The sequence below is a fragment of the Chionomys nivalis genome, chromosome 6 (genome assembly GCF_950005125.1).
Source record: "Chionomys nivalis chromosome 6, mChiNiv1.1, whole genome shotgun sequence".
NCBI lineage: Eukaryota > Metazoa > Chordata > Mammalia > Rodentia > Cricetidae > Chionomys > Chionomys nivalis.
The window spans coordinates 52809935-52829743 of NC_080091.1; the positions used below are offsets into that span (position 1 = coordinate 52809935).

General features: G+C 38.0%; 1 protein-coding gene across 5 annotated transcripts in view; it reads left to right on the plus strand.

The window, feature by feature from the left end:
- The window catches only part of Slit2 (slit guidance ligand 2), a 344943-nt gene extending 325381 nt beyond the window's left edge, over positions 1-19562 (plus strand). For all 5 annotated transcript variants that reach the window (XM_057771564.1, XM_057771568.1, XM_057771566.1 and 2 more), the window contains 4 exons: positions 9611-9765; positions 15882-16170; positions 16387-16598; positions 17668-19562. In XM_057771564.1, coding sequence (XP_057627547.1) covers positions 9611-9765; positions 15882-16170; positions 16387-16598; positions 17668-17909 — 898 coding nt within the window. In that variant the 3' untranslated portion in view covers positions 17910-19562. The remainder of the gene's footprint in view (positions 1-9610; positions 9766-15881; positions 16171-16386; positions 16599-17667) is intronic.
- The last annotated feature ends 247 nt before the right edge of the window (positions 19563-19809 follow it).

Sequence of the window (19809 nt, forward strand, 5' to 3'; positions counted from 1 at the left end):
TGGGGTGGGATTGTTTGTGTCTAATCCTCTCTTTCATTCTGTGTACACTGTGCAGTTAAATACTGCTCTGATTTTCTGGCTTCTCTCCAAGAGTCACAAAATGGTACAGCCTTTGTGCTTGTTCCCCCTTTTCTAGAAGTCGTGAGAGAAAGGCTCCACTTCCATTTTGCTTTAGTAAAAACCCATCAATAGCACCAGCGCAGCCAGCCAGCTCGTGTGGGTTACTTAGTATTCAGTTAAATTAAATGTTCAAATCATATTCCTTGTCAACTCTCTAGAACATTATTAAAAGTATATAAATTTATATTGCATTAAAGGACGTAATTAAGTGTTCTTATTTTGGATAACTGTTTTGTTTGTGTTTGGTTTCCTTGCTTGTGATTTAGGGTATGTAAATTTCCCTTTGCTGAGCAACATATTTTTTCTACATTATGCATTGCTTAGTGCTCTTGAGGAAATTGCATATGGAAATTAACTTTTTTACATTAAGTACACTTTATCATTTGATTGATCCCTTCTCAACTTTGATTAAAGTGAAGTTTATTTTGGGATATTAGAGAAAATTACATATCTGGTTATTTTTCCTATAGGATTATTCTTAGTGATGTCAGTTATTGTTTCAAATAAATTAGCAGAACGATAATGGTTTCATAGGGTCAGATATACATTGATATATTTTACTTCGAAGGAATTTTTTCTCATCTAGATAGAGAGAACATTGTTTTTAATAAAACATGACTTTTTCTTTGATTAAACAAAGGTCATTTTTTTCTAAGAAAATAACAGCATTGTAAACGCCATCAGCTGCTATTTATAAATTAGAAGGGCTTCAAATAGTTCAGCAGATAGGCGCACTGGCTGCCTCTCCAGAGGATTGCCAGCATCCACAGTAGGGAAACAGAGTCACTGAGCCTCCAGCTCCAGGCCTTTAGTGCCTCTGACCTTTGCAGATACCTACTCTCACTAGCAAACACCCACACGCAGACATATACTCATAATTTGTAAAAAGTAAAATATAAAGTTTTAGAAAATTGAGAGAGTAGCTAACATACCTATGGATGTTGATGAAACAGAAGATGTAATATTTTATTTATTTATTTATTTTGCTTTTTCGGTACTAATAAAGTAGCTTGTCTTATGAACTTACTTCTTATATCATCACAGAAGACTGTGGCCTTTTTAAGAAATGTATAGATTTCCAGCACCAGAAATACAGGCAGTAAGGGGAAAGGGGAAAATGCTGGGGTCCCCCCATGCCTTTCTGATTCTGGGGTCTCCAGGGTGTGAACTGTTTTATGTCTTATGAACTCCCAGGCAATGCTGTCTTCTACTGAGTAGACTTTAATAACAACTTGTGTGAGTAGAATAACTTAAGCTGTGTTTTTGAGAGCTCCTGACATACCTCCCTTCCCACATCTAAAATGTGTGATCTCAGGTTGGTGCTGTCTTGATATCAGCCATGTCCATGACATTTCTATTGCAGGAGTCATCAAACGCTATGCATACAGACTTTCTCTCCCCCAGAGGCTGGTTGCTTTGTCTTACAAACTACAGGGATCTGATCTACAGCAAACAAACCCGAAGTGAGCGGTGTAACAAATGATGGAATCAGGTTCTGGCGACATGTCTGCTTTGTGAGTTTGGATAGTGGCACTCAGAGGGACTCGATATTAATGCCATGACCAAATGAGTGACTGACTGGATGGATGCATCAGCATAGCGCTATCTTCAGCACTACACAGAGACTAAAAATGTATTATAATTCTCAAACATAGTGATAACTTGCTGCTAATCAAAGCAACTTTGTGTAACTGAGATTAACATAAATTTTTAAATTTCTCTTTCAAAATACTTAAAGAATATATACTCCTTTATTAAAATTAAAATTAATATTATATACCAAATGAGAGAGCATCATTGGAAACACTGAGTAAATTAGGAAATGAGAAATGTCTACTATGCCGGTATACAGAAGTACTCATGTAGGAGACTATTATGACTACTGTGGAAGAGGGAAAGGGGAAGAGAGAGAAGGTGGACAAATAGAGGTGAGAGAAGAAGGCAGAGAAGAACTTCAGCACAGGTAGAACAGCAAAGGTGGTCTGATTTACAAGTAGACAGACAGGATCTTTACATCAGTCTTTTTAAGATTCAGCCATTCTCACATGTTCTCTGGGACGGAATCACCATGAGCAATGTAATGTTAAACAACTTATGCCATCTCTCTGGACATCTTCCATTTCATCTCAAGGGTTAGAACCATATGCTGTTGGGAAATGTTGAAAGGGTGCATACATATGCCACAATGCTGGATGGGACATCTGGGAGGCCCCCAGTACCTCATACTGTTGGTGGTCTGTGGATTGTCCTCGTCTCTGGACAATGGTGGATAGAAATGCTACTGAGAGCCCCCCCCCCCCGTTTCACAGACTGTAATTCCCTTCTGTCCATTTCAGTAGATTGTATTTATCGAATCCACTTATATATAAATACTGATTAAAAAAATACATTATTTCAAAAACTAGAAAATTTTCTTCTGAAAAACTCTAATGCATGGAGTAGATATAAATATCTTTACACTCACTTGGCTTCCCACTTCCTTTAATTTAAAAACATAGGCAGAAATGTTTTCCTAATAGATATGATTATCATATACTCTATATGGATGAGTCATGTCCAGCATAAGGATATTAACATGAGATGACAACTCTTCTTTCCTGCTCCTAGAGTCCTGTTTCATTGTGTGGATTTTGTTAACAGATATTTAAAGCTTTTAAGGCAAATCAACTAGAGTCCACTGTCACAAAAATAAGAAAGAAAGAAAGAAAGAAAGAAAGAAAGAAAGAAAGAAAGAAAGAAAGAAAGAAAGAAAGAAGAAGAAGAACAAAAAAAGGAGAGAAAAGAGGAAGGAAGGAAGGAAAGGAAGGAAAAGGATTTTAGAATTTTCATCCTTATTAAATTATTGAAATACTTACAAACTAGTAGTTTGCACAGATATAAAACCCCATTGTTAATAAGTTCTTCTGTGTAAAAAAATGAAAGAGAAGGGTGAGCATTTTAGAGTTTCAGTTTTCTTTTAAGTTCCAAATTTTTAAGCTACTTTTACATAGTAAACCACACGGTTGGAAAATTGCATGGTTTTCTTATAACCATTTTCAGTGCAAAAGTTCAAATAAACAAAATCTAGGGTAATAGATGTGACCTGAATTACATATTAATGGTACTAAATAAAATTTATGCACCCAGTTGGATGGGGCATGGTTAAGTGGTTCAGTGGCTACTTTTTGTGGGTCCTCGAATATGTATCATACCCTCAGGGAGTGGAGAAAGGAAGTTTATCAATATTATCATAACCCCAGAGGGCACCATGCGCCTTAGTGGGACCTGGAGGGAGGTGACTGTGATGGACTGTAAAATCAATGGCATCTCAGTCAGTCTTATCGTGGAAGTGTTGGAGTGCCTATAATGCTTTTTCTTTAAAAGAACATACAAGGAAAGCGTTCTTAAATAGCCCAGTGCCACCCTTACTAGACAAGATAGCATGAAGCACCAATTTAAGTTTGGAATATTTTTCAGTCAGACATAATCGTTTGAGGTCCTGTGGTACCATATTCTTTCAACAAACAAAGACACTGAAGTCATTAGTTTTATAAACCTTTTAAAAGGTCAAGATCAGCCCTCACTTCTTTTTAGAATTGTAAAAATAGAATTCTCTTCAATAGTTATTGTTATCAGGCTTTCATCAGTTTAGACAGTTATACTGGTGTGTGAGAGGAAAATCTTACCGTGAATCTTACTCATATTTGCAAAATAGGATCCAGACTCACTGTGCAAGTATGCTTGATATGCATTTGTATAATCTTCAGGCCCTCATCGTGAGATTGCTCAATCTTAATCTTTTTCCAGTTCAGTGATTTTTATTAGATGTACCAAGTTGCACAATCCTCATATAAATTTACTTAAAATGTAACAATCCTGAGTTATTTGGAAGGTCTTGGAATAGCAGGTTAACAAATATTACAAGCTTGTTATGGGTAAAGTAATTTTCACTTAAAAAGACGTCGCATGATAATTAAAAGCACAGACACACAAAGCAGGCATCCTGGTTTCAGATCTGTTCAGCCACCAGCTAGTTGTGTCATCTTTGGTGACATGGTGTTCAGCTCTTATGAGGCTTCAGAGAACTATTGTAAGTGTGTGTAATGTTTGTAAATGGTACTTCACTCATAGTGCCAAATAATTTTTACCCTTATTATTTACATTTCTCCACTGAAGGAGAAATGATCCCAACTTCCCAAGGACACTCGTTCCATTAGAAGTAGGACAAGCTAAGCAACCTATAACTCTCAGCATTATCCTTAGTAATACTAACGCTTCTTATTAAAATACATCTATGAAAAGCCATCTCTAAATATGTCAGAAGCCTATTGGTTATAACTATTGCCTAATAATGTAACTAATAGCAATTCCTGATACCTTTAATATGTCTCCCTTTTATTTATATAGCTTGTTTATTGAGTGTCTAAAATTTATCATATATTCACGTGAATACTTGAAAATATATAGAAACAAATAACATATGACCCTTACTTTAAAGTACCTTACAATTTAGCTTGCATTAAAGATGTATAACTTGAAAACAAATGAAACATAGAACAAACAATAAAATGATTGGTAAGTAAATTGAGTTCCTGATGAAATGACCTACCTCTTGCTTCCCAGCTGGAACGCTGCATTAAGGAGCAGAAAATGTTAAAGGTCTTGAGCCACTCAATTTTACTGCACCAAACACCTTCATTAACAATGACATGTCTGGATTGATTGTCTAAAATCAATATGTGAGCAAGAGCTCATTCCTCAGTAGATGTAAGCCTTTTCTTCTTAATTTTAAAGAGGGAAAAAAGGTGACTCTGTATTAATATTTATAATCTAATTAAGGCCAATGTTTATAGAAGATCCATATAAAACCACTTCAAGTTGCATATGCTCTCAGGGGGAGCATCCATTGGATGGATATGACCTTCACTCTGTGTATCTACGAACTTTGTTATGTTTATCTATACTTTAGTACTTCAATTTGTAACTTTTGGAACCCTGGATGAGATATACCTCAAAGAGGTTACGTTTTTGTTGATTTTTGGCATTTTCTTGCAAGTGATATATGAAAATGAACTAAATCAAACTTTTGCTTAGAAGTTGAGAATATATTGTATGATGTTGCTGATGAACGTATTGAAACTAATAACTGACATTTAACTTGTTATGCGGTGCCTGCTTTTAAAATGACTTCTTCTTGAAGCAAAACTAACTGTGAAATGGGGAAATATTTATAGCATTAGCCAGAGAGAACTGAAGTGTGTTGCCATAAAATAATTTATGAAAGATTTAATAAAATAACTACTCAAACATTTAATAAAACAAAAGCAGAACTCCAATCCAAATGTATCTCAGTTTAACCAAGTGTTTACAGTAAAACTCAATAAATCTCTTTGGAAGAGGGTCATTTTCTTAATTACTTTTTATCATTTGAAATTAAAATATAATTATCAAAAGCTCCAGTTCTAGGGAATTCAATGCCTTCTTCTGACCTTTGCATATATTAAGAAGATGTGTGCACAGATTTACACATAGGAAAAACAAGCATATACATAAAATAATAAATCTTTAACGGGGTGTAGAAGAATAAAATGACATCATTTGCTTCCTTTCTTTTCCTGTCTCCAACCCCTCCCATGTAGTATTTCTTTCTCTCTTTCAAACTCCTGTTTTCTCTATTTCTTTATAGTTGATACATTTTTCACTCCTAAATATGTAAGTACAACATGCACAGTGTGTAAAATGTAGGTACATTTCTTGTATGTACATGATTTCAGAATAACAAAGTGGTATGGAATAACCAATTGCAAAGGTCTTTGCTAGGGAAGGTTATTGCTCCTGCTCTCAGCATTCTTTAGTTGCCTACAGTTCTTTATACAAGGCTATGGCCCTGTAAGGTTTTCTTCTTCTAATTAGCATGTCTATTTGTATAGTCCTATCATTTGTAGGAGACACAGTGCTGTTCCTCTGGTTTATAATCTTTCTGTTCCTCCTCTGCAATGCTCCCAAGTCTTAGGTATAGTGTTGTAGATGGATCGGTTTTCTGGGTACTGCGGCAACACTTCTTTGCATTTGGACGAGTTGTAGTTTTTATAATAGCCTATCGGTTGCCGAGAGAAAAGTATGTGGTAAGAGGTGGAAGTTACATTTATCTGTGTGTGTAAGAATAAGTATTTAGAATGTAGTTAGGGATTGTGCTGGTACAGGAAAGTGGTAGTTGTAAATTCTCCTGTTGGGTCTAAGATGTCACAGGACCTGGGTAGTTTGCTAGATTTCCAATACCGGGCATCATTTCCCTCTCGTTTGGGGGACCTCAAGTTCAATTAGAGAGCTGTTGAAGATACCACGAAGATACACATGTGCCACTGTTTCAATCATGCTGGCTGTTGCTACAGTTCATAGACATTAGATTTTCTAGGTCCTGTGTCCAAAACGCATGAAGGAAGAAGCTCATATTTTATACTGCAAACTTTATTTAGGCAATAAATTACCTCCTTTGCTGATTTTAATATTGTTGAACGATGAGATAATTAAAGGTGTCGAAGTAAAAATATCGTCATGCCCTTATTTTTACTTTATTTACTCTGTGTGTCTATGTGGGTCCCCACTCAGGCATGCGTGCATGCACATGTATGTCATAGCAGGAAGTCAGAGGGAAACATTCAGGAGTCAGTTCCCAGTTTCTGGGAATAAAATTCAGGTCATCAGGCTTTGGCAACAAATACTTTTGATGATGTATTATTCCATCCCTTAACCCACATATTTATTTATTTTCTATTGATTTTTTTTTTGAGCTATACATTTTTCTCTGCTCTCCTCCCTTCCTCTCCCCTCCCCGTTAACCCTCTCCCATGGTCCCCATGGTCCCAGTTTGTTTAGGAGATCTTGTCTACTTCCCATGTAGGTTAGACATGCTTTATTTTTTAAGTGATATGTGAGACAATGTATCAAAACCCCCTGCCAATGTGAACTCTTTTTGAATGATTTGTGTGTGTGAGAGAGAGGGGGGAGAGGTGTGCTATTTGCAAGTGTATGCTCATGTGTGTGCATCTTTGCTTATGGACGCAAAAGATTAATTCCTCCATGACACTCTGCCTCTTTCACTGAACTGTATGTATGTACGTAGCTCATGGATTTATCTAAGCATTTTAGCCAAAGTGACTTAAGGATCCAGCTGTGTCCACTCCTTCAGTATTGGGGTTACAGACATACATTGTACCCCCTAGCTCTTAAGTGGACACGGTGGATGTGAATTTGTGTCTTTACACTTATACAATGGGTTTGCTCATTGAACCACCTCCAAAGCCACAGTTAAGGGAAGTTGTCACTGCTCTACCAAATATTTCAAACATCCTCACATTTCTGAACAGTATTTTAAACTTCCCTCAGATAAAACCATTTTAGTTTTGGTCAACAAACAGTGGGGTATGATTAGATTCTGTTGGTGAAAACATGCAGAAATATTGGTGCATTTTTCTGTTAGTTTCTATGCTTGAACTTTTGAAAATTTAAATATTAGTGCCAAAAAATGAAGCAATCATTTTTGCAGCCAGTGTTATGCATTCACATTCACAAATTGTGTCTCTATCACACCCCACACATGTTTGAACCTTTCCTCAGCCATTTTAGACAGTATTACAGTATATTAGGTCTTTAATGTTCAGTATTTATTGGTTTAACCCAGCTTCTTTTATGACATCTTTTGCCTATGTGTTGAATTGTGGAAGTGTTCCTAACATGGCAGTGAGCATTTACCCTGCTAAGATTTTAGGCCAGTTTAAAACCAAAGTTATGTATAGTTTAACACAGTTAAAAACCCATATAGTATCTATTAAAAATTTGAATCAAACTTAATCTTATGTCTTAATCTTCATTGTCTGTTAGCATCCATTCCTTAGTATTTCTACTTCTATGCATGTCATGAATTTGTATAAATTATCTCAAAGGTTTTTAGAAGGAAAAAGTGATAGTGGTTGTGGGTGTGAGTGTGGGTCTGTTGTGTGGGTGTGAGTGTGGGTCTGTTGTGTGGGTGTGAGTGTGGGTCTGTTGTGTGGGTGTGAGTGTGGGTCTGTTGTGTGGGTGTAGGTGTGACAACAAATAAAGAAAAGAGAGTCAAATTAAAACAGCAAATCAGTGTACATAATAAAGGTTGGAGGACAGAAAGGTAGGGGGAAAATGATACAATTATGTTACATTTTCAAAATCATTTTAAAAAGAAAACGTGTAAATGGAAATTTCTGTCCTGCCTGGTCCCACAACCATTCAGTGCCAAAGAAACAAAGAGAGGCTTATATTAATTACAAACTTTTTTGTTTATTAGCTCAGGCTTATTTTTAACTAGCTCTTAAAACTTAAATTAACCTATAATTCTTGTCTATGTTTAGCCATGTGGCTTGCTACCTTTTCTCAGTGAGGCATTCTCATCTTGCTTTCTCTGCATCTGGCTGGTGACTCTCTCTGCCTTTCCTCTTCCCAGAATTCTCCTAGTCTGGCTGTCCTGCCTATTCTTCCTGCCTGGTTACTGGCCAGTCAGCATTTTATTAAACCAATATAAGTGACAAATCTTTACAGTGTAGAATAGTGAATGCAGAGAGATTGGACACTTATATATATGTGTGTGTGTATATATATATATATATACATACATATATATAAAAATCCCACACTAGCTAAGAAAAATAGACCAATGTTTATTAAAAGGTAAAACTTACAAAGTCAGGATTCTCTGCTTGAACGATGGATGTAGATCAGATCTAAAGCAAACCAAACAGCAAACAGGACCCAAGGGGAAGCAGAGAGGAAAAGGGGGGCCAGACGCGCTTCTGCATCCAGGTAAATAGACTATGAGGTCACGCTCCAGTAGGTGGGTAGTTGCTAGCTATACAGCTTCCCACAGCACAATGGTATTACCCCACAGCAAAAAATAAATAAATAAAACTGTCATATTGACTATGTTAAGCTTATTTAACGTATTAATCCCAGCTCTCAATTGAACAATGATTTCTTCACAGTAATACAGCTCAGGGAGCATCCCTCTAAGAAAGGAAAGTATATTTTCAATTTATCAAATGTGAAAAAAGTGCAGAGATCCTATCATGTTGGTTCTTGTATTCTTCAGCATCTTAACTCTGATAGGTGCTAATGTACGGTGTCACACTGCAAAAGCCAGCAATCCTGTAGATCCTGTAGAGGAAGTTTAGGCTTCTTTTTAATACCGTTTGGAGTCACAGACTGTCTCTTGGTAAATGGAACTTTTATGTCCTTTGAAAGTAAGACAAACAAATGTAGTGATGTGGTTGCGTAAAGAACATACTCTTTTTCCAGTTCTCTCTGTGAGAGGACAGATTTATTGTGTCCAGATCCTAAGAAATCAAAATTAATTTTATCTCCTTCAGAATAGCCTTTAAAAGGCAATATCTTTAATGTCTACTCTGCATGCCTCTTCTGAAGCTGGGTTTATTGAAGTTTGCATTTGAACTATGTTTCAAGTTATATTTATTTTTTTCCATTGCAGTGTGGAGACAATCAATGATGGAAACTTCCACATTGTGGAGCTACTGACCCTGGATTCGAGTCTGTCCCTCTCCGTGGATGGAGGAAGCCCCAAAGTCATCACCAACTTGTCAAAACAATCTACTCTGAATTTTGACTCCCCACTTTACGTAGGAGGTGAACTTCCTTCCAAATCCAGTGGTCTTCCAAATCTGTGCTTCTCATTATAGATCAAATCTGAAGTTACTGGTGCCTGGTGCCATGATCATTGACACTGATCAGTCATTGTAATTGGATGAGATGGAAGTGTCTCTTAAGGGACCATTCAGTCATCCTGGTTCTGGGTCTAACTCAGTATGTCATCGGTCAGAGAAGGACATTAGTTCTTCATCTATGTCATGCTAGCTAGGTAATTTATATATACTGTCATTTAATTTTATTACTGTCTGCAGACAGAAACAGAAAATTGGTTAGTGATTAAGTTAGAAAATTATAAAATAAGACTGGGGAGCCACCTCAGTGTATGAAGTTCTCAAGAACCTGAGTTAAATACCCAGAACCCATGTAAAATGCCAGGCATTGTGGTTTGTTTACAATTTCAGTGCTGAAGAGTTTGACAAGCAGATCCTTAGGGCATAGTAGATCTGTTTGCCTACCTATCCAACTCCGTGAGATCCAGGGGAATGGAAGAACCTATTTCAAAAGAAAGAGAGATCCCGAGAAAGGATACCAGAAGTTGTTTTCTAGCCTCCACACACACACATGTACATACACATGTGTTCATGTACCTGAACACACACACACACATGATTAAACAAGTTCAGTACAAAGTAGGAAGGAGGAATCTCCAGTCCAGCTCCCTTAATGATGCAGATAATATCAGCTCAACCCAATGTTGCCATACTGATATTTCTGGAAGTTCATCAAAGTTCAACTGGTAGATCAATTGTCATTGAAAGTCAATGAAATAATCAGCAGCTCACATTGAAAGAGTTTATCAGACTAGTAGGAAGTATATTTGCTTAGATAGGCTTTCACAGTGAAGGAAAAAGAGAAGACCTTGGCAAGGTGGACCGATGCTAGGAATGGGGGACAGTGTTACACTAAGCAATAAGAATACAGTTAGGGAAGAGAGACAGAGGCAAAGAAAGAAGGAGAGATAAAGAAGTCCAGGGGAGAAAAACCTATAAAGAATAAACCTACCATTGTCTGTGTCTGGAAGAAAAAGTATGAATTAGAGGCAGAATTGCAAAATTCACGAAAAAAAAACAATAAGGCATGTGATATTGAATTGAAATACAATAAATTAAATCATAATGTCATAAAATTAACTTATTTAACAGGTAACTAAAGCCTCTAAACAAATCAACATACCTCAGGATAAGTGTTTTTATGATGTTCTCAGTCTCTACAAAAGACTAACTTCAAGGTGCTCTTCAATTATCTTGTTTTTATTGATTTTTATTGAGCTCTACATCTTTCTCTGCTCCCCTCCCTTCAACCCTCTCCCAAAGTCCCCATGGTCCCAATTTACTCCGGAGATCCTGTGTTTTTCTACTTCCCATGTAAATTAGATCTATGTAAGTCTCTTTTAGGGTCCTCATTGTAGTCTACGTTCTCTGAGATTGTGGTTTGTAGGCTGATTTTCTTTGTTTTATGTTTTAATCCTTCCAAATCTTCTATGAAACTATTTTTTGTAATTGTGACTTAAATTCAGAATATTTCCATTTTCAATAATTTCAATAATTAAAAAATCATAGAATATTGATGCTGCTATAAAAGGTTAGGAAAAATTCTGCACCTTTCATTCAATTCTATCAATGCTGATAGGGTATCTACTATATCCTGAGAACCACGTTAATGGATGATGTGTCACAAAATTGAAAAATAAATGTCACTTCTGGTCCCAGCATCATGAAGCATACAGACACATTTCTGAGTCACTGATGTGACATTACAATTGACATCTTGAAGACTGACTATACTCGGCAAACTAACTGACCTCACCAGTATATAGGACACAGAACTATGAGTATTATGAGATACTTTTTTAAAAATTAGTTATTTGAAATGATGAGTTTTGGTTGTATCCCTCCCTCCCTCTTTTCCTTATAAATCTATCATGCTTTTGCTAGCCACACACATCTGTGTCTTTTTTTTTCTTTAAGCAACAAAAGCAAAACACAGTACAGTTTGAGCTGCCCACAGTTGTTCAGTGTGTGACAACATCTACTGGAGTTTGCTCAACTAACCTGGAGTATCACTTCAATAAGACTTCCCTCTTCCAGTACAAATTATCGTCAACAGCTCCTAGGATATGGGTGGGACTTTGTGTCACCTCCCCTCTCCATTCTGAGATTGCCTCTGGCTTAAATTTCTATTTTCACCTATCCTGCAGGGAACAGAGTTGCCTTGCAGTGTGAAAAGTCAGCCTTGAGGGTCAACCACGATGTAAAAGGGATGAGTTATGTATTTTAAGCATTTGCTGTAACCAACATAGTGTTTGCTTCTCTTTTAAATAATGTTTTTTATTTATGTGCCACTGGTTTTAGTGGTGCAACCTTTCATTTTCAGAGGAAATTGAAGTAAAACCAGAAGGTAAACACTATTTTCTCTTTTGCACAGTCCCAGGGGGACAGCTTCAAGAATTTTATAAAGCTTTTCCAAATTTACAAAGCTAAATTATGGTAGACAATTATTTACATCCAGGCCTTTCTGACCCCAATGCAGCCTGCGTTGCCACTTACTTTTTCACAAAAATCAGCAAACAAAATGGCTTAAGTAATACGGTTTTGCCTTTCCTTCTGAATTTGTCCTTGACTTGAATTTATGGTTTTTTTATTCAAAAATATTTCAATGAATGTTTTAAGAGCTGATGCTCTAATGCTTCTAGAATATGGTCTTTAGTTTTTTTTTTTTTTAAAAAAAAAAAAAAACAGATAAAATTGTTTGAGACAGAACATTTTTTTAAATGGGGGAAAATTAAACTCCCAATTGAAAAGTGCTAATTCTCCCAGACTGGAGGTCTCAGAAGAATCCAGAAGCACCTCTGAGTATTCAGGCCTAAGGGACAACACCTTGGTGTTAGCCTTACTGCCCAAGAACACACTCAGCCCATCTACTTCTTCCCCAGATTGTGGTCTCAGTGGTGGTTCTGACTGTAAAATGCAAGGAACCCAGAATACCACAGTCTGTCTGTCACATGGCAGAGGCAGAAGAACTGAGTCAACAAAATGAAAACAAGGTTAAGTCTAGTTAAAGCCAGAGCTGTGCCTGAGGAGAGTACCCTCATATATCCTAAACATTGGTCCTTTACAGAAGCATTCTCTGGGAAAAATGCAAACTGGTAATGCAGCTAAGCATGCTCCTACATTACTGATTATCTGTGATATTGTCTTTATGTAACATAAACCAGAAGAATGTTAATGTTTTCCATCTAATAATTGAACTAGAACACTTATTATAACTGTCAGGAGAGTGGGTAAGACGAAGATATAGGTGTCTAGACATATATTACCAAAATAGTGTTACCTTTGGACAGAAGTTTTCAATAATGATACTCTTCCCCTTAGAGTCATTTTAAAACAGAAAAAGGTTGCAAAGGTGCTTTAAAAAAATCCATTTACTAAGTTATTTACTGATTGATTGATGGACTGATTTATTTCCAACTATAAGTCCACAAAATGCAAAAATGTCTTAAGAAGCAAAATCTTGAATTACCAGGTTTGACTGAAGCAATGGTATTTATGGTTCCAAGCCATCTTCTGCTGTGTTGTAAATTACAGCTTCAATAAATAAAGATCTGCTTCTGTTTATCAGCTAAAAACCAGTGCTCTAACTCTGCATTTGAAAGTTCTGCCTAGAATAGTTCTTGGTTACAGGGGTAATTCAAGGTAGAACATGTGGTTAGTATGTTAGTGGAAGGTGTATGGCTCCAATCCTCAGGTCCAAAAATAATTGAGAAAAGGTCTTGATTTTATATGCTATTGAAAGCTGAGTCTGTATATGGTGTGTAGCTGTGTTGTTTTATAGATTTTCTTTTTTTACCATCAAAACTACACCATCTGCGGTTGTAAGTTTTGGGACAAAATGAAACAAGTTCATTCATTGCTTCTCCCTGCTGAGGAACTTTGCCAATCTCAGTTTAATCTGGATACGTGCACAAATAAACGTTGTATCTCCATCAAAATGGGCATTAAAAATAGCCGTGGAAGAGGTTCATTTTTAACTGTTTTAAGAAATGACCCAACACGAGGGTCATGTTTGTGATGGGTAAACACAATTTAGAAAGACTTTCCCCACAGGAAAGTATTTCCTGGCAGTGGTACACTTCTGGAAATGGTCAACTGCCTGCCTCCAGCTTGGTGTGGTAGTACACTCCCCATGGCCAGACATAGATCTTTAAATTAAAGACAAAGAACCCAGGACCTGGTCTAGTGTGGCCGTGTGCCCCCGCATCAGAATCACCTGTGTTGCATATTGGCATTTAGAATTTTGTGCTTGTCCTCTTCCACCTAAGATCAGCATCTCAGGATGGGGGGGACAGAAAGATGCTCTTTGAACAAACACTTGTGTGAAGCTAACGAATGACTGCTCTTGGCTAGCTTCTTCAGTGAGGCAACTGAGTCCCAGAACAGGAAAATAACTAGCCAGGGTATACTCCCTAAGTAATTTTTCTCCTTGTAGTGTCAGTAAATAAGTAAATTTCAAGAAGAGAGGATTTATTCTGTTTTAGAATCTGAGAGTACAGTGCATCTTAGTAGGGAAGTCATGAAGTATGAAGCAGCTGGTCACATTGACACAGTCAGGTAGCAGTGAGGTGAATGCGAACATTCAATGGTGTTTCTTCTTTGTATTGAGCCTTAGATGTAAGCCCCTGATTCTTTAACAGCCACGTTCACCATCTGTCTCCTTGTTGTGTTAAACCTTTCTGCATATATCCTGAGTTGTATTTCCCAGTGAAGGATTATTTAGCCTTTGAGCACAGATGTGAGGATTAAGAAAATTGAAGTGTAACGACCCATCTTAGTAAGAGCGTCACCATTCCCTGGGTGGGGATTCAGGACTCTTAACATGTATAAAGTGAGCTGAGTTCTGGCTTGCCTCCATCTCTGCTGTGATGTATAGACTTTGTTGCCGTGATGGACTGTACTCTTGAACTGAAAGTTGAAATAAGTCCTTCTTCCTTGGGTTGCTTTTGTCGGGGAATTTTACAACAGTATCAAGAAAAGAAACTCAGATACACAGTGATTACAAATCATGATAACTTGTTAATGAAGATTAACCACTTAACCAGGATAGAGACTCGACCTCTAGACTAGTGGCTTTGTATACCTAGAAGACTGATTTTGGTGCCTGTTAGGACTCAAACGAGACCTTTTGTCTAGGAAAGGTAATGATAGCACAGAACGAGAACCCCAGAGTGTAATAGTCCCCTGGAGAGTGGAACCCAGTTTATAATCCCAATCAGTAGTTCAGATCAAACTCCCTGCACAGTTGAATCATGAGCACTGAGAGGAAAGTCATTAGCGCAGAGGCTTCCAAATTCCACCCCTCACCTCATCTATTGTCCTAGAAGCTCGTCTGTGGAAAGTACTGTCGAGGAACTATTTCAGGGTCTGGATCGGGCCATGGAAAGATTCTTCAACTTTGCCAAAATGGCAGTTACCAGATGACTGTCACTTCTGGGGTATATGCTCCAAGATTACAAATGCTGTTTGTGATGCAATGTATTCTCTATTATTATTATTAATTGACATAAAAATTTCATGGTATGAATGAGGTGTTACTCTGATTAAAGCAACAATGAACTCTTCAGGCAGAGACATGCTCAAGTTAGCAGGGACACTGTTCCTGAGGTGCTGAGTTAGTTGCTAAGTTAGAATTTCACAAGTTTGAGGTGGGTTCTTGAGCCCCTGTTTTCACTCCCAGTGTCTTTGTAGACTGAACCTGGGATCCAGGATTAAGAAGATTAGGCAATCAGCCATATATATATATATATATATATATATATATATATATATATAATTTCATTTATATTACTAATTTGTTTGAAACAAATTTACCAGTTAAAAATTTAACACTATAAAATAGGTTTATTTTAGTTAAAAGTTAGAATAACTTCCTACAGATTACCAAAATGCAAAACAAGATGTCCAGCTTTTCTCTCCCTCCTCATGGGAGCACACATATTCCAATTTAATAGAAATGGACTGATGAACTTCAATATTTCTCCCTAGCGAATGACCAAGGAGCCTGTAAAGATTCTAAACTGGCATGCTGTTTCTTCCTAGGCATGCCTGGGAAGAACAACGTGGCATCACTGCGCCAGGCCCCGGGGCAGAACGGCACCAGCTTCCATGGCTGTATTCGGAACCTTTACATCAACAGTGAGCTGCAGGACTTCCGGAAAGTGCCCATGCAAACCGGAATTCTGCCTGGCTGTGAGCCATGCCACAAGAAAGTGTGTGCCCACGGCACGTGCCAGCCCAGCAGCCAATCAGGCTTCACCTGTGAATGTGAGGAAGGGTGGATGGGGCCTCTCTGTGACCAGCGAACCAATGACCCCTGCCTGGGAAACAAGTAAGTTCCAGAGGCTTGGTACTCAGTGCATATGTTAAATTCTCAAAACAAATCTAAGAGAAGGCAGGAGGTTGGTAGGGCATGGGCAGGGGTCTTAGAGAAATCAGTACATCAGAATTCTGTCCTCTGTATTCAGACATTTTTTTCCTAACCACCATACCTTCTGAAAGCGTTTATCAACCTGATTTTCGTTGCTCTGTTTCTCCTTCACTGTAGATGCGTACATGGCACCTGCTTGCCCATCAATGCCTTCTCCTACAGCTGTAAGTGCCTGGAGGGCCATGGCGGTGTCCTTTGTGACGAAGAAGAAGACCTGTTTAACCCCTGCCAGATGATCAAGTGCACCCATGGAAAGTGCAGGCTCTCTGGCCTCGGGCAGCCCTACTGTGAGTGCAACAGCGGATACACCGGGGACAGCTGTGACAGAGGTGAGCTACGCGCGCGCGCGCGAGGAGTGACGAGTGATGTCAACTTCATCCCTGGTGAAGGGGACAGAGTGCAGCCAGGAAACACTTGGGCTGGGCGTGACTTGTGCCTACTGTTGTTGATTGGTTCTCACGTGGTATGATGCAGTTACTGACTGTGAAAAGCGTTAAACACCCACCGTAATGTCCTTCCATGGCCATCAGACATCTTATCGCTAGGGAAAGTCTCCTTTTCCCTTCTTCAGAGCACAGCTGCCCAACTCACCTTCAGCCACCACCCGACCCCCTTACCCACACGTATTACTAATGCAGCCTCAGACACAGAGAACACTGAGGTGGTGACTCTGCTCTGGTTTCAGTACAGAATCAACTTTGACCTTAGATTCGACTGATTTATCACAGTAAATTATGCAGGTGAGAGGGATGGAAGCCGGCTGAGTTTTCAGGCCACCTCTCCCTGCTTTGTTCCCAAGATCCGAACTTGCCTGGCCTCCAGCTGGCACCGATTTCGGTGCATCAGACAATACGATGAACGTGCCTGCGGGAGCCTTTAGCAGATGGCTCTTTTTTGAACTACTTCATACTAGCGTAATTTATGAAGTTAGTGGAATGTTACTTGTATTAAGTAACATATTGGATAATATTAAATTCTGGGCCTAATAAATTAAATTGCATTCTCTATGAAACTGCTCCCTGTGGTAAACAAAACCAGCTGTTAGCCCTATAGAAACAGAAGATGTGTATTTTTTTTCCTTTTTTTTTTTTTTTTTTTTTTTGCAATAAAGGAAAGGATTTAGGAATCCAATTTTCTTGTCAGAACAAACATGTTATATTTATTGTCTACATATATAGTATATGCTTTGCTGGAAATAGAGGCCTAAAAGATACATTTTCAAGTTAGACTAGATCATGCCATCAGTCCATAAATGGACCTCAAGCATCACACTAAAAATGGCAGTCACTAAGTGGAAGGAAGGCCAGTGACAAAATGGAGATCTTGACTTTCTTTCCATCACTCTACCAAACCTACAGTGTCTGTCTTTAAAAGTGCTCTTATCTCTTTGTTTTCTAGAAATTTCTTGTCGAGGGGAACGGGTAAGAGATTATTACCAGAAGCAGCAGGGTTACGCTGCCTGTCAGACAACAAAGAAAGTATCTCGCTTGGAATGTAAAGGCGGGTGTACTGGTGGGCAGTGCTGTGGACCTCTGAGGAGCAAGAGGCGGAAATACTCCTTTGAATGCACAGATGGATCCTCATTTGTGGACGAGGTAGAGAAGGTGGTGAAGTGCGGCTGCGCACGGTGTGCCTCCTAATTGCCTTTCTGGCAGCCTCCATCTTGGGCGAAGGTTGTACACTTCTTGACCATGTTGGACTAATTCATGCTTCATAATGGAAATATTTGAAATATATTGTAAAATACAGAACAGACTTATTTTTATTATGATAATAAAGACTTGTCTGCATTTGGAAAAATAATAATAAAAGACACGCTCGTACTAAAGCTTCCCCTACACTGGAGAAGTGTGAAGAAAAGCCACACTTGGAGGCATTAGTGCAGCGGTGGGGACCACTGCAACACGGAGCCATCCCTGGAACATGCTAATACTAGCAGAAGCACATATACAAGGGCCTAAAACGGGACTGTACACTCACAGGTGATTGCCCAGGGCATAAACCCCATGCTCCCCCTTCCCATCAGTGCAGTTCACAAGAACACTTCAAGCACAAGCATCTCAATGAGACTCTGAGGCAGGGGAATGGAAATCCAGAATCTGTAGATAGAGCCAAGGGATGAGAAATATTTTGTGCAAGATAGAGAGTGTCCTGACATCTGGGTTTCATTCAGGAAAGAAATGGGTGTGGAGTGTTGAGATGTATTTTATTGTCTTTGGCAATGATAGCATATCAGCAGAAACAGCACATGAAGGTGTTTATCTACCACTTTCCAGTATTAAATTTTTGTAATATAAATGATAAAGCAGATGATAAAGAACCAATAGATTATTGATAAATAAAAAATTAGTAATAATATGAATTTTTGTTTCTATGAGTTCTAAATAGCCCTATACAGTATTCGTTTTCAACGAGGAATATTTATTGTATTAAAGTACATTGTACTTAATGATTTAGGTCATCACTTTGGACTGTTTCTCGATGCTTTAATATATATTAATTTATAATTATCCTGATATTTTTGTACATTTTCAAACTTAAAGAAAATCAGGATTTTTTGGCAATAGAACTAACATAGGAGGTTATTTTGTTATCTTGGGATAGGTATATGTTGTTCTTTTGGCTGACCTTGACATCTAAAGACTGATGTCACTGACCTGTGGTCTCTTTCTAGACACTTACAGAGGGTTTGCAAAGGCTGTGAGTAGAGACAGCAAGTGCACCCATCTACCACGTGTCCTCACAGGAAGAAGGAAATTATCTGTAGCAACAGACAATAGGAAGTAGATGGTTTACAAATCAATTAATAGATATTTCCCTGCCATGCTTTGGGGGAGGGGGAAGAAGAAAGACTGTTATGTCAAAAACTGTAATTTTTCTCCAATAATAAAGCTCCTTGATTACCTTACTGCTCCCATGTTAACAAGTTTGCTTCTAAATTACAATGTAGAGTTGATAATGTTTTATAGTAGACTGTGCTCTTCCTTCATGAACATTCCAGGGTGCCCTGTGAAGATGCAGATGTTTCTTTAAAAGAAAAACCCTTTTTAACAATGAGAATTATGCTTTGTCCTTCTCCAGACTAATATCGGTTGCACTACTGATGTTTGTAAATTAAAAGATATCTACTTCATTAACAGCTTGGCTGTTTTCTTAGAAACTACCTCACTTTGCAGGTGTTTCATTATGAACTTGATACAATGGCATGAAATGAACCAGAAAGGCAACTTATACCTTTATGTTAACAAAAAAAAAAAATTGCTTTGAAATTAACATACTGTCACATCGGGAGGCTGCAGAAAAGAGATAAATAAAATAACATACTCTTTGCTAGGGAAAATGAATATTCAATTAAATCCCCCTACCAAAAGGAATTATGAGATGCAACAGAGCTCATACAATGGGTCTTCTTTGGGTCTCACTGCCTTTACTAGAGCCAGCTATCCAGAACTAGCAACAATTCAGATCAAGGAAATGTCATTGTCTGGGCAGAATATTAATACTTGATCTCTACTGTATGAGGGATTCGTCTCTTTTTAA